Genomic DNA, 15154 nt, shown 5'->3' with positions numbered 1-15154 from the left:
CCAAGATTCCACAATCGATCATACATATAACTGATGTTGGCTCTGCTTGTCTTCATCAACATAGTTCTCTTAATCGGATCTTGTAAAACAAACCCATTATTCAACAAATTGAAAGTTAAACTTAATTTACGTAGCATAATCCCGGCCATAAAAACAATACCACGCCTCGCAACAAACTCTAGACTGTTCCCACACACATTGTAGGGTCGGTGTCGGTCTCATTAAAACCGTAAGCTAAAATAAAAAGCCAAAACCAGCCAAACAAAACTCTGCCATAAAGTCCATTAGTGGCCGTTTTGCATACGCAATGGCCGACAGAGAGGGCCAGAGCCTAGAGGAAGCTGAAATTGCGGTCAATTTGATAACTGGACAGGGTCCAGCGCTGCCAGAGTTGAGAGGGAAAATTAGATGGTGAGGCTGTAGAACTCATTTGGTAGGTGGTAATTGCGTGCAGCGTCGGTTTACAAAGGGGGAAAGGCTGTCAAAAATTCAACTAAGTAAGGGGGGAGGAGAGAGAGTGACAGATGCAACTTAGCGTTTGGTCAAGTGCAATGCAAATTGTGTGGCATAAAACGTTGGAAAAAAAAACTTTAATATAAAAAGAAAAGTCTCTGAGTGATGCTAGCCGGCAAAGCTATAATTATATATTATTGTTTATTATACGTAATTGCCAAGACTTGTGAATAAACAATTGTGCTACTCCAAAATTAATTCTTGCATTAGATAAAGTATCTATTATTCTTATAACTCAACCAAATGAAACCAAAAAGTCAAAATTCATCACTCACCTGATTCGTGTTCACTATTGAGCGACAACGTTGACACATCCTCAGTGGGTCCGGTTATGTCCGCTAATCCAGGCACAGGTTTGTCATTGTCATCCTCATCCTCATCCTCGTCGGTAAGATGGTTGTTGTCAATGAGACTGCTAGTGGCAGCGCCGAGATTGCCATTGATGACCTCGATGACACTCTGGACCGAATCCATCGATGATGTGGCAGATACCAAAAATGGTGCTGTTATCGGGGTGGCCGTGGACACCGACGACGCTGATGAGGATGTCGACGAGGACCCGCTGAGCAGGCCATTTGAGTCCCTTGGCTGTTCTCCGTCTCCCTGCTGCAGTCGCCCTTCGTCGGGCAGTTGATGGCTCTCAAAGTGCAGGTCATCCAGCAGCAGCTCGGGACTTTGGTCAATAGTAGAGGTTTGGGTTTGGACAGCGGGTGCCACATTCGGTAAATCGACGCTCGCCAGGGTGATAATTGGTTGACTCTCCGCCTGTTTCTGCTGCTGCTGCGGATGTGGCTGCTGCTGATGCTCCACACCCAAAATGATGCGCTCTAATGGCTTTGGGGGCGTGGTATCCTGACTGCTGCGTCGCTGGCTGGGCGTGGGCTTTGGCTTGAGCCCACAGCCACTCCCATTGGCACCTGCCGTTCCTATTCCTGTTCCTGTTACTGGCAACTCACTGCGCTTGCTGGGAACTGGTGGAGGCGCTGTCTTAGGCTTAATCAGAGTTGGCGTCAGTTTCGGCTTGTTTGTGGGCACAGGAGGCTTCGGCTTAGACTTGGACAGGTTAGTGAGAGGATCCTGATTTTTGGGTGGCTCGATAATGTGTTTGTGTAGGAGATAGCCTAGGTCATCTTCAAGGGCAGGTGAGATGACTTTGTTCAAGTCCATCTGGATAAGTTGGATTTCTTCATCCATGGACTGGATTCCTTCCTCTATACCTTTCACTTTTGACTCTTCCTTGCTGAAGGACTCCTTCCTGATGTTGACTTCTTCTTTCACTGGATTGTCTTGATCTTTCTTCACATTAACTTCATCTTCCGTGGCTTGTGCAACTTCCTTGGCTGACTTCTCTTCCGAAATGTTCACACCTGCATCATCCTGATTCTCGACCTGCTCGAAGGCACTCAGGTCGAAGCCGTCCTCGTCATCAACCTTCTCCAGATTGTACAACTTTTCCGCCTCCTTCTTGACCTTCTGATAGCTCTCGATTAGCTTCTGGGCCTCCTCTTCGAGACGTCGCTCCTCCTCCGTCTTCTTGAGCAGCTTGGCCCCTTTCTTGCCTGCTGCTTCCTTGGTCAGCTCCAACTTCTTGGTCACCTGCTTCTCACCATTCTTGGACACCGTCAGGGTCTCACTGAGCTCCCTCTCCAAAGTGGCCTTCTCCTCCGCGTGGCTGCCGGCGACAGCTGCCCCGTTGAGAGTCTGCTGGCCCTCCAGGTAGGACTCCTGCTCGGTCTGCTCGCATTCGGTGTAGGTGGACATGCCGCCATTCTCGGACAGCTGTAGCTGCTTGCCACATTCGGATAAGGTCAGGGTACCCCTCTCGATACTCTGTTTATCCTGTGGATTTTCCAGGCGCTCCCTCAGACGTGTCTCCGCCGAGACGGTGGCAGTCAACGGCTGCACCAGCTCGTCTCCGTCTCCGTCTCCAAGCTCGAGCAGGTTGTCGTTGCTGCTAATCTTCTTGAAGCGGGCACTGCTCGTCTTGGCCCCGGCGCTGGTCACCAGCTGCTCCTCCCCAGTCAAGGCATCCTTTGCTCGCAGTTCGCTGAGGGTTTGCTCCTCGCTTAGGAATCTCCGTTCCTCGTGTATGGTTGTGGTCGATGTCACCGGGGGTGGGTCTGCGCCTTCCTCTCTCTCCTCATAGGACTGCAGCTTGAATGCAATGTCTGGACAAAGGTTGGAGATGCTGGAGGAGCTACTGCTGCTTTTCTTGGTGGTAGTAACCCGGGTCGTTGTGGTCCTTTGGGATTTCACGATGCTGCTCTCCTGAATGGAACTGCTTTCCTGGATGGAGCTGCTCTCCTCCTGGCAGGACTTTCGGGACGTGTGCTTGTGAGTCGTTTTGGTTTCAATGGACGTACTAAGACCCTCCTCGACAGGGGTCTCTGTCGGATCACTCTTATCGTGTGCGTCATGGTCAGTAATCTTATCGACACTTAGATTCAGCTGGGTCAGTCCACCGTCGTTAGCCTCCATATTGGACGTCGGCGCTTGCAATTTGTTTAACTCCTCCGGCTTGACAATGGTTCTGTGGGGCAGCAGAGAAAGAAAAGAACTTCGATCAGTCAACAAAATGAGTAATCATAATTATGGGTTCTGCGTATCGGGGTCCCGATATGCTAATTGACTCTGTTTCTGTTTCTGTTTCTGGCCGCCTTTCGCACCTGTCTGGGCAACAGCGAACGGAAATTGAATGTCAGTTGAGAGAAGTTATTTTGCCGATCGAACCTTTGCCTAACGTTTCCAAAATAACACTGGCATTTCTCTATACCTTTTTGCCATTTCGAAGCACCTTATCGGTCGGCTGGAACTGGAGCTGGTGCCTGGGCCGGTGCCGGTGCCGGGGCCTTTATCAGTGTGTTAGTAAACACACCGGCATTTTGTCTTATCAGCTGTTGCTTTTTGTTTCGTTTTTATTTTCGTGGGTGTTACCCCTTTACCCTTTCCACCCTGTGAATGTGTTATACGCAATCGCATACTGCCAATACTGGTGATGCCTGTACTCCCCATTGGTACTGCGGATACATACCCTCCTCAGCGGGGACCAGCAGATGATTGACTGCAGCAGATGGTAGATACTTACTATTCAGAATCAAGAATACTTCCTTCTCTTCACTGATAGCTACTGTGCAAAGTCACCACAGTTCACCTATTGTAGTCGGTAAATCTATAATCTAGTTGGTTAAAAGTCTTACCCATTTGTCAGCGACTGCGGTTCCAGAGATGAGAACTCCTCCTCGACCTCACCAATGGTGGGCAGCATATTCGAGTGCCAGAACATATTGAAATAGGCCTCCGAAGGTCCCGGACCGTTTATTAGTTCGGGAGGACCCAGCTTTTCGCCGTCCTCACAGATGTACTCTCTCTCAGCTGCATCGACATCGTCGTCATCTTCGTCCTCGTCTTCGCCGCTGGAGCTGGAGTAGCAAGTGGTGGTCTGATTGTCGTCGACGATCTTTGTGCATTTGCCAACGACCAGGGGCGGGGGAGATTCTCTGAAGAGATCAGTTGCCTCGGCAGCCACGGTCGCCAGGAGGGCCGCAATATCACGTTGGGGCTCGGAGGAGGTATCTATTACCTCCTGTTTGTGCACCAGATCAAAGAGACTTGGCAGCTTATCCTCATCTTGAGTCTTGCTCTCGTAGGTCTGAATCTTGAAGCGTATTTCGCTGCTGCTGGTGGGGGAAGGGGTGCCCACTGGTGTTGTCCTGGGTGTAGCTGGCGGTGTGCCTGCGCCGCCTTGTTTAAAGGTCTGCATGCTCAGCGTTGGCTGCTGCTGTGGTGGCGTAGTGGGCAGCATCTGAAGCTTTGGTATCTGTGTCTTCTGCAGAGACTGAACCCTCTCCGGGGGCTTGGGTTTGGGTCCCTTGGGCGAGCGTCCGTTGCTGCCGCTGCTGCAATTTGAGCTTATGCTCTCCAAGGAGTTCATGTTAACGTTGTAGTTGTGGTTGGAGTTGGAGTTGGTGCTGCCATTTAGCAGTACGGGAATGAAGGTCCGTTCGGGAGTCCTGGTGGGAGCCTCTGCGGAGTATGCTCTCTGGAGAGGCGGCCGCCCTGGAGACATAACGGGGCTGGACTCCTTTGACTTGCTGCGGTACAGGTTCAGCTTGAGATCTGTCTCGGACTTCTGCTTCTGTAGCAGACGAGGGATGCTGGAGCTCGTGGCTGATGGGGCAGAGGATGAGGTGTGCTTTGACACGCTAAGGGGCGACCTTTGCGTCGGCGGTGTGACTACGGGAATGCGAGACTTGAGCTGTGGCGACTGTTGTTTGATAGGTGACATCTGCAGCTTGATCTCCCCTTCGGTTTTAGCTCGCGAAAACTTCGCCTTCGGAATTTTGGTTGAGCTCGGGTGCATCTCCTTAACCTCTTTTCTGGGTGTCTTAGGGGAGTTAAGCTGAGGAGGAACTATCTTCTCATTTGTCGGAGTCTTAGGTGAGTCTGTGGCGGGCACCCGAGGGAGATCCACTTCAATGGGCAGCTTAGTTATATTCTCATTTGTCGGTGTCGTAGGTGAGTCTGTGGCGGGCACCCGAGGGGGAGCCACTTCGATGGGCAGTTTAGTTAGCGATGGCATCTTGCGAGGCATGGGTATGATGGATCTCTTCTTTGGCTCCACTGTGGCCAATTGGACCCTTGGCTTGGGAGTGGGCGTTCCCTCCGGACTCTTGAGTTCGACGTTCTCATACACGTTCACCTTCTCTGTCTTGAACTCGACATTTTCATAGTTGTTGCCGGGTATGAGTAGCTTCGGGTGACCCAGAGGTTGCTCCAGGTGGAACTCCTCCTCTAGGAGGGTGAACGGCTTCAAAACCTTGGCCAGGTCATGGCCATTGAGACTGCTGGCGACATCCGTGTCCGAGGAGTAGTTGGACCCCATTGAGAACTTGTCAATCACTGTGGATATGGTGCTGGCCGTATCGTCCGACTCGGAGCCCGCCTTCATGGACTCTGCGAAGAGGTTTATGTAGTAATCGGCATCTGGCGGTGGAGTCAGGGGCTTCTCGATCATCAACTGAACCTGATTGGGTTGGGCGGGCGGCTCTCGGGAGTTCTGGCGCCTCACCAGCTTCCTTGGAGGCACAGGCGGCGGTGGCGGGGGCTGGGCATTCAGTGTTATGGAGAGCTGTTCCAGCTGCTGTTGTTCTTCCTCGCTGGGCGGCTTCTGGCCAAGGCCGTTCCTCACGATCATCTTGATGGCCACACTGTCCTTGAGGCAGCGCACACAATCGATGCGCGTCATTTGGCAGACCTCACGCCCATCGATGCTGACGATCTCGTCGCCCTCGCGCAGGTGACCCCAACTAGTGGCCACCTTGGAGGCGGGACTCTCAGCAGCGCAGGATTGTATGTAGAGCTTCTGGACAAGTTCGGTGTTCCGTGTGCCCCCCTGGAACTTCAGGCCGAATCCCAAGCGCTCCCCCGGCAGACGGTAGACAGTGACGTCTTCCCCCTCTATGCTAATCTGCTGGGTGGGGTTCTGCTCCTGCTCCTTTCGCTGCTGGAGCAGCTCCATCTCGTTGATGGTCAGCACTGTTATAAATGAGGAGGCGAAATTGGGCTCCACGGAGCTTTGCCGCTTGACTAGCGTCTTTAAGTGGCTCGAGTCTTTGGTGGACGATGTTGGATCGTCGACTTCCACAACCGTCACGTAGTCATCATCGCTGGTTGCTGTCTTGGCGCGTGTGCTTTCTGCTGCTGCTGTTGGTGTTGCTGTTTTTGTTGTTGAGGCCATGTTGTGTGTTGTTGTCGAAAAGCTCGCTCGGCATGTGTATGCCAGATCGAATGTGCACTGGCTAAGGTTTATGTCTCCAGTAAAGCTTTGATGGCGCTGTCAATAAAGGAAAGAAGACAATTTCGTTTAGTCAAGTTATGAACCAGAACTATTCATACTTATGTAGAGAATCCAAACCGACTTTTGATATTTTCAAAAATAAACCGAAACGGAATTTATAACATTACCATTTATTATTTTAAACATATAATTAATAATTAATACATACAATAATAACCTTAAGCTAATTAAACTATTTCCTTCATTTCTTCTATTATTTTTCATGAAATACAAATTAATTTTAACTATTTAACAATTGTTTCTAATTCTAATTCATATTAACTTTAGTAGCAGGTATTTTGGAAAACTCTTGAAAAGGTCAAAACTAAAATTCATAAGAAATTTAAAGACACACTTTTCAACTGGTCTTCCCTCAACTAACTAATAGGCTTTACTTTGCTTTTCACTGTCCAGACTTGTACCTTTCTGTTTTTCCTCCATCTGCCATGTTCCACTGTCAGCAGAGCTTCAAAATTTGTTATTTATGCACTTTGTAGCGCCAAAAATTCTCCGGCGGCACCTGTCAGTCATCACTCTGAGCAACGCAAAAACAGTTCGAGAGGAGTCCCAGTCAGTGGCAAGCCAAAGGTCTGGGGATAGGCTTTGAATGGAGGAGGAGCTGGAGCAGAGAATTCTGGATGGACAGTGGCGACTGACTGGCAGCCTTTGTCGTTGCGCATAGAAGGCAAAGCAAATGGAGATATATAAGGGGAATGGGAATGGTTGAATGCCTCCTTTGAAGCCCTCTCTTGAATGGGGCTGACACACTTCGAGCTTTCGAGGAGGATGCTGACCAGAGACAGGGAAAGAGTAAGTAGTAAGTGCTCGATGTATACTAATATATTATGCTCCCTGTAACATAAAGTCAAGAGCGATACTGTGAGAAAACTTGATTCGATTCGAACAAGACGATCGGACGGACAGACAGACATGGCTAAATCGACTCGGCTATTGATGCTGATCAAGAATATATATACTTTGTGGGGTCGGAAACGCTTACTTGTGTGTGTTACATTTTTCCCCACAAATTCAATATACCCTATTTGCTCTTCGAGTACCGGGTATAATAACTAAAATGACATTCAATATGTTAAATAGTTAAATTGCAATAAATTTACAAATTAGTATCGGCACATTTTGGGTAAAACCGATTCCTATTTCATACCGCTACCCAAATTGTGGGATATTTTCAACAAAAAAGGAAGAAAACGTATGAGAACGTAAATGTACGGCAGAAAAAAAGTAGATCTTCTTTAATCCGTCTTTGGGGCCCAAACCAAGCTGTCTGCCACATCGTCTAAAGGTAACAATTTATATAATGAACTGATTTCAAATTTGTTATTTGCCAGCGCCCGCGAGGCGAATGCTGAGGCTGGGGACGTCTCAAATGGACGTGCCTTCAGTCGACTTGTTGGCCTGTTCTCGTTCTGGCTCCCTTCATTGGTAATTACCAGGCACCGGTAAAACAACAGTTATCTGAGTTAAAAATAAGAGTAAGGCGTATCGAAGAGTCCGATAGAATAAAAGCGACAGAAAAGGAAAGAATGGGAAATGATATATCAAATAGAAAATGCTCTCTAGTCTTAATATATGTAGTTGTCTTTAATTCAAATAAAAATCATAAAAATACACCCAATCCACGCCTCTATCAGACCAAGATGTGAACCAAATGTATATACATATATGTACTTATGTTCAACGAACCCTGAAGATTGCGTAGTTGTCTCTTATAAACTCTTCAAAAATATCATACACACATTTCCCGTGAGGGTATACGAATAATACTTCAGTAGCGAAAAAAACAGTAAATTGAAACAAGTTTAAGAACTGAACCGACCAGTGCTGGTGCTGTGGTTATTGGTCACCTGTCCTCTGGTATCCACGAAGGAAGAGTTTCATCGAATACACCCAAACGTGCACAGGGGGAACCGAGGAAGGGACGCAATATGATTTGGCAACTTTTTTCCATGCCTGCAACTCGTAAAAAGAAAAACACGTCGCTAAACCATCTGCTCAGAGGCACCAGCAACAGCACCTCCAACAAAATCCATTCCACAAGTAAAACCCACCTGACTGGATGACTTTTTGTGGGTGTCTTTGGTGCAAGATTTTTTGCGGTGGCTTTGAAAATTGTTTTGATTTTTTTCCTTCGTTTTGCAGCATGTTGATTCCTTCTTTTTGCTTTATAAAAAAGAAAGTTTACAAATTTGTAAGTCGTTTCATATTTTCATATTTTTAACTCGTACATTACACATTTGAGGAAGCAAGCAAAAGAGCTTGCGGTTGCCGCGTTTTCGTTAACTCAACTGTGTTGAGTTTTGATAGAGTTTTGCTTTGTACTCTTTTGTCATTTGTTTATTTATTGCACTGCTCATTGCGATTATATGGAATAAGTTAATCGACTATTTGCCTCAAAATTGGTTATTTGAATTTGCCAAGAAACAATTGGGTGTGCAGTTGATTCAATGTGGCGGCGGATGTGTTTTATATACACAAGTACATCTAATGAGGAAGGATTTGTGGATATTTGCTATGGTATGGAAAATCAATTATTTAAATCAGCTACTCATGTGGTATTTGAATGACAGATCAACTCACACACATGCATGTATGAAATTATGATTATCCCATACCATCACGTTTTCTATATTCAATTCCCTTGCCATACCTTTGTGGTAAGTGTTTGCTTTCCGTTTATTTTCCTTATTCACTTATTCCAAATTGCAGTTAGCTTATATAACATATGTACATATTTACATATGTACTTAAAAAAGTATGCATATACATAAGTACATATGTACATACATATGTGGGTATGTAACTCATCCAAATGTATCTAAAATTAGCTCACACAGGAGTGATAAATGAGAAAACGCTTCTGAAGCTAAGAACCAAGAGGCCAGAATTCTTTTCGTGATTTCTACCCCTGTCTTGCTCATTATCTGTACTTACGCAAACTACACTACTCGACATGATTTTTGCCGCTTCGATCCAGACGAACTTTTTATGAAAGGCTTACTAATGATTTGATAATACGTTTTTTTCTATGCCAGAACTTGTTTTTAAAGAATTTTTAGAATCTGTTAATTTGCTTCTTATTTTCACACAACTCAAGTATCTTTCATTTGGGTGTAATAAACTTAGTCATTATTTAAAGATAATGAATTCATCTAAACACACTTTGTGGTTTTAGCTTACCGTTTGGGAAATATTAAGCTTTGAAATGAAAAAATGTTAACTTTTGTGAGGGATTTTTACGAAATTTTGAATTCAAAAAGTCGGGAAAAGTCGAAAAAAATCATGTGTCCTCTATTTTGTTATGAATAGGTGCATTAATTGGGCGTCGTTTAAGGTATTGCTCGTCAAAATCTATGGAGAGACGGCTGAGCTAAAAATCAAGCAACCATAATAAAAACCATAATTCTTTGACAATTTTTAGAGCCCTCAGTCTTTCAGAAAAGTCGGCTTGGTTTGAAGCGGAAAAAAAATTAGATTTTGTCGAGTAGTGTTATGGGAAACGAGTGCAGCAGTTTTTGCCCTCGCTTGGATAAAGTCAATGCTTATGCTAATTTCTTTATGCCGCGAGCTTGCTTCTCTCCCCTCTTTGGAGCCCCACCCATTCGAATGCATTTTAATTGCACTTTTTCCTGCTCTGCCAGCAACTAATAACTGGCAATTTATTAAAATGTTTTGCGGTTTTTCCAGCGAAGTGCTTCGATAGCGGGGGAAACGGGAGCTAACTCAACGCTTAGTACACTTTTGGACATTAGCTTTTTGTTGTAATTTAATTTCATAAAAAAGGAGTAGACAGAGGAAGAGGAAAGCACTAAAGAGCTCGATGTTTTTTTCCCCATCCGAGCCAAATGCGTTCAGCGAGGCGTGAAAATTTCTCTAGAGTCGTTCGCGATTTATGTGAGAACTATGTTAAATTAGCCAGCGAAGCGTAAGGCTCCTCTCTTCTCACACCATTATACTAGGGCTAACAAATCTGATAAATTTATCAAAGACCGGCCAAAAAAAATCTGAGAAATTTTAAGGTGAGCAACATTGCATTATATCGAGGGTATGTGAACTAGATATTTTTGGGTGAAACAAAGTTGAACGGTGAATTGTAAGATTTGGTTGTCTTATTTGCATCTCCAATAATTTGACCTCAATCTTTATTTAAGCGAATTCGTTCATTTTACCACAGTTTTTCAAGAATTTCGAAGATGAAGTCGCCTAACTTTTTGTGACATGGTATTGATTGTAATTAAGGATGCGTTTTAGATATTCGCTCCACTATTCTGTTTATCAACGTATGCAACGTGTTCGCTTCGAAATGAAAGTCAAAATCTTTTTTCAAATTCAAGTCTAAAATCAAGGAAAACGATTAACTTAGTTTTCAATTCCCGTGAAAAAAAGGATCCGCCCAGTGCCAAGCGATGAGCGAGCCCAAGGGACCATCAATTAGATCGAGTGAGCCAGAAACAACATCAAGTGCGGAGGAAGCCGGTTGTCTACTCGATAGCCTACACCTGCACATCTTCCATCTGCTGGAGGACCAAGTGGTCCAGCATAATCAGCTCAGTAGGGAAACATCGGAGGCACGCATGATCTTGGCCAGAGTTCGTCTGCAGGAGGGCAACCAACGAACGGCAGCCGAGGCCCAGCTGCCCCGATGCCGTCCCTACAAGGCACTTTGTCGGTTGGTCGAGGAAGCTCGTGCTTGGGGTACCATCGTCAATCTGAATCGATTGGCAGTCGAGCCCTGTCGTGGATATCTCCAGCCGGTGACGAACATTTTCGGCGCCTTGGTTCCCATGAGCCTGCGAGTGGCGAGTAGAAAATGGGAACGCTGTGTGGATCAAATTGTGGACTGTGCCAACACCCAAAGAGAACTGCAGGCGTCTATATCCTCCATTAGGCAGCTCAGAAGGTCCCTCTATCCGAGCTATCCTCATAAATGAGCCGCCATGGAAGGCTAGGTGCTTTATTTCTAAGTAAAAAGTACTGCACTTCTCTGAATGGAATCTAGAAAGAATTTGTAATAAATAGATTCTTTTCTTCCACATTCTTATAGGTAATGGAAATACATAAATATGTTCCTACTTATGTCTGTAAAATTTTCTTCACTACAGTCGAAAGGATAGACGGTTAAATGAATCGCGTTTTTTGTTAAATTTCTATAATTGGATTTTGAAATAATTTATAATTGGCCCTTCAATTGGGACTTGGATTGGAGTGACTGGAGTTGGAAAGGAGTCATTATGAATAATTCGTAAACATAAATATAAACATATAATAAAGGAGTTCAATTACACTCTGCATCGAATAAATTTTAAATTATGTGAATATGACTCTAGATTTTTAATTAAAAATTACCGTTTTGCCCCACAGTTTATGTCTCTTTTTAATTTGTTCGATAACCCTCGCAATGCCGGACATCAATTATAGTCTAGTTAAAAATAAAATCAAATGCCAGAGCAGCCAGTGGCTAGTCCGTCCCCGACTGCCACTTCGCTCCCATCAGCTCCACTGCCGCCGCCCCTTTTCCCAATTATGCGGCATTTTCTTTGGCCCCTAGCAACAAACGAGTTTCTTTCCGCCGAGATATCTTTGTTTTGCTGTATTTCTGCGACATGCATCGGCAACTACAACAAAATACCAGAAATAACTTGAAAATCCATTAAACAACTGTAGGGGATGACGGCACCGTCGCCTGCCGCCCAAAGAGATAAAGATAAAAGTTTTGTCAACTTTGGGTCTCGGAAGGCAGAAGAAGGAGGTTGTCAAGTGATAACAATGTGTCAGTCGATAACAAGACACAACGTCCTTGGCTTCAATTTTCGCAGTCTGCCACAGCATCAGCTTCAACTGAAACTCCGACGCTACTTTGCTCGAACTCCAAGTCCGACTTCGCTTTATATTGATTTTTGCAAAACATTTGTGGATGAAAAAAGTGAAAGGCTACTCTGAAGGGTTTCCATAACCTGTTTCTACAAACATTCATGCAGTTTTTTTGTATCTCTTTGGCATTAAGAAAGTGAAGCCAGCTTGAAGTTGATACAGTTGTGTGGGTCCCAAAATACCTCCAGAAAATAGTTTGAGATGTTTGTTTGAGTTTGAGATTGCTTAGATGTATATATGTACATATTCGTACAGATGTACATGGGAACATATGCACATGTGAATGTATGTTTATGGGTCACTGGGGAAATTAATAGTTGGAGTTATTTGATCGAGTATTTTTTGGGTTGAATGTTTTCAATAATCTTGTGTTTATTGCATTATACACACATAAAGATGTACATTGTACATATGTACATATAGCAATATTCGTCGTAGGCGGTGTTCTGCTTATTCAGTGTACAACTGCTAGATCTAAATCAAAAGCTCATATTTGGATAACTTTCTAGACATTGACCAAGAAGGGACGAGAACGAAGTAAAACACTCGATACACATTTTGAGAGTTGGTTCATAATTTTTCTCCATCTAGAATGTGATTTATTTGTTGCCTAATGAATAAATACAATAGCACGAGTCTCTAGTATTGACTGCTATCCAATCCAAATAACGAGAGACGCGAGTGTAGACACCGGGAGCATCGGGCTTGGCACAGCCATAGCCGAAGGACACCACTCCAGCCAGACGGAAGATGCGATCCCTGACGATCAGTGGACCACCGCTGTCACCCTGCAAATAGGAAATTGAATAATGGTAGGAGTCATCAATACGGATGAATATGGTGAGAGCCGAGAGCAGAAGCCTGAGAACCAACCTGACAAGCATCCCGACCTCCTGTGCGTACATAGCCAGCACAGAGCATGGTGTCCACAATCATGGACCTGTAGGAAGTGGCCCGGCACTGAGCATTGGTGATGATAGGGACGACCACCTCCTGCAGGACACTCGATGTGGCGCCACCCTCCTCACTCAGACCCCATCCCGCCACGATGGCCTTCTGGAAGTCAAAGTTCTGCAGCCAATGGGTGGGAAGGCAGACCGGCCGTATTGTATCCACCAGCGGAATCGGCTGATCCAGTCGCAGCAGAGCAATGTCATGCACAAGGCTGACAGGATCGTATCCGGAATGGGCATGTGCAAAGGCCACCGAGCGCGTCACCCCCAAATGGTTTGAGCTCCTGTCCAACTGAAGGAGACGCACGGACACGCCCCGCATCTCCATGCCATGGACACAGTGAGCAGCGGTCAGGACATAGCGATCATTGATCAATGTTCCGCCACAGAAGAGAAGAGTTCCGCGTATAATTTGGGCAATCCATGGGTACTTGTTGGTCCGCACCTGGGTGCCGCCCACAATTCGATTGACGTTGGGCACGCCGCAGGCTAGAAGAGGATTTGGTCTGGTCTAGAGAAAAGAAAAAGGGACTGTGATACGAGCCGGCTGTACCAGGGAATGAAGTTGGACATTTCTGATGAAGGATGCATGTACTAAAACCGGAGCACTTCCGTGTCAGCATTAATCAATAAGGAAAACTGTGCATCAAAATGTATCCAATAAGCCAATTAACCGATTCGAACTTGAAATTATTATGCTTATCCAACCGCTGGAATCGATTCATTCCCCGGCGCATTTCGCCGATTCAGAGTCTGGCTCTACTCACTGCAGCTGGCACATCGATTGACGCGGAACGCCTTTGCACCGCCGCCCTCCAAGGACGAGAAGGAGCCTGAGGTGGTGGAAAACGATGAGGAGGCTGAGTCCAACGGAGTCTCACTGGCCCCGCCCAAGACACTCGATAAGATTTGCTGCTTTTGGCCCTCAATCAGATCATCAATGAAATCCGATTGCACTCCAGGCGGTAGGCCGGAACCCGGAGTCGTAGACGAACTGCCATTGACTGGCAGAGCTGGCAGTCTTTCTGGTTTGGGATAGAAATAACCGCGAGGAGGTGCTTTATAATTATAAACAGCAGAGCTCCAGTTTAAGATAATACCCAGACACAAAGCGAACAGAAAGGTTTGCGGATTGAATTTCATATTTTCGTCTTGCCGGATTAGAATCGAATTGAACCGAACCGAACGAAACGCGCAACAGAGCCGGACTGATGAGAAGAGTTCCCTTTTAAACTGCTCTTATAGTCCACTAGATCGATCTACGAGCATTTATATTTATATACCCATGATAAACCCAATAAAAACTTAATGAAGAACTAAAACTGTCCATCAAAATATTTTATCAGTCAAGCTCCTTTGCATATTCAAAAAACTCACTTCAACCGATCATGTCTGCGCCGACAAGCCCTTTATCATTACGTGACCTAGTTCAAGATTTATAAGAGGAACCCCCGAGCTCATTTGTCAATATATCAAGAAAATACTCGATTCATTTCAGCATTTTACCATCTTTTCTTGTTTTGCGAACAAATAAAAAACAAGCGAGCTTTCAAGAGTACAATCTTTTGTGTCTGCCATCATTTTATGTTTTTTGGATTTGCATTTTGCTTGCGCGGCTTTCTTTTTTAAACGAAAGAGCCTGGTGCTATTACAGCACTACCTTCTTCGAAGCGAAAATTGCAAAAACGATTTAAAGTTTTGTTCTCGCTTATGTGTGACCCATAATGGAGTTTATTGGCAAAACACATTGGCAATTATTTAGTACTACAGCAAAACAATTAACGATAGCAAACAGAATAAATGCTGATGTTGTCTGTCTGGTAAGCTAACAACTCAGGCAACGATATCATCGAATTTTTATCTAGGGGTTACAAAAACGAGAAGGGACGTGTGAGACGCTTCTAACGCGTCACAACTTTTATACCCGGTACTCAGTAGAATTCTGTACCTTGGTGGCTTTTTT

General features: G+C 45.3%; 3 protein-coding genes across 6 annotated transcripts in view; 1 reads left to right on the top strand and 2 right to left on the bottom strand.

Moving 5' to 3' along the window:
- The window catches only part of LOC117895580, a 105820-nt gene extending 99478 nt beyond the window's left edge, over positions 1-6342 (bottom strand). For 2 of the 4 annotated variants that reach the window (XM_034803305.1, XM_034803307.1), the window contains exons 1-2: positions 3711-6339; positions 789-3043 (exon numbers count right to left, since the gene is read on the bottom strand). In XM_034803305.1, the coding sequence (XP_034659196.1) occupies positions 789-3043; positions 3711-6250 (4795 nt within the window). In that variant the 5' untranslated portion in view covers positions 6251-6339. Of the gene's footprint in view, positions 1-788; positions 3044-3179; positions 3264-3710 lie in introns of those variants that run through there. The other 2 variants (XM_034803309.1, XM_034803308.1) reach the window with 2 other exon arrangements.
- Positions 6343-10662: 4320 nt separating this feature from the next.
- LOC117895584 lies at positions 10663-11426 on the top strand. Its single transcript, XM_034803317.1, has 2 exons — positions 10663-11338; positions 11412-11426. The coding sequence occupies exon 1, from the start codon at positions 10774-10776 to the stop codon at positions 11296-11298; it is 525 nt and encodes a 174-aa protein (XP_034659208.1). The 5' UTR covers positions 10663-10773; the 3' UTR covers positions 11299-11338; positions 11412-11426.
- Positions 11427-12837: 1411 nt separating this feature from the next.
- On the bottom strand, positions 12838-14412 carry LOC117893196 (trypsin-1). Its single transcript, XM_034799711.1, has 3 exons — positions 13959-14412; positions 13112-13680; positions 12838-13026 (listed from the first exon to the last, which is right to left on the bottom strand). Exons 1-3 carry the CDS (start codon positions 14332-14334, stop codon positions 12838-12840), a joined length of 1134 nt encoding a protein of 377 aa, XP_034655602.1. The 5' UTR covers positions 14335-14412.
- Between the last annotated feature and the right edge of the window lie 742 nt (positions 14413-15154).

The sequence above is a fragment of the Drosophila subobscura genome, chromosome J (genome assembly GCF_008121235.1).
Source record: "Drosophila subobscura isolate 14011-0131.10 chromosome J, UCBerk_Dsub_1.0, whole genome shotgun sequence".
Lineage (NCBI taxonomy): Eukaryota > Metazoa > Arthropoda > Insecta > Diptera > Drosophilidae > Drosophila > Drosophila subobscura.
Note: the sequence above shows the minus strand (reverse complement) of the source record. Positions and strands in the feature narration are given on the sequence as shown.

Coding starts and splice junctions, on each gene's coding strand:
- LOC117895584 (XM_034803317.1), top strand. CDS start 10,774: ATGAGCGAGCCCAAGGGACCATCAATTAGATCGAGTGAGCCAGAAACA.
- LOC117893196 (XM_034799711.1), bottom strand. CDS start 14,334: ATGAAATTCAATCCGCAAACCTTTCTGTTCGCTTTGTGTCTGGGTATT. Junction 13,681..13,958: donor CAATCGATGTGCCAGCTGCA/GTGAGTAGAGCC, acceptor ATCCTCTTCTAG/CCTGCGGCGTGCCCAACGTC. Junction 13,027..13,111: donor GAGGTCGGGATGCTTGTCAG/GTTGGTTCTCAG, acceptor TCCTATTTGCAG/GGTGACAGCGGTGGTCCACT.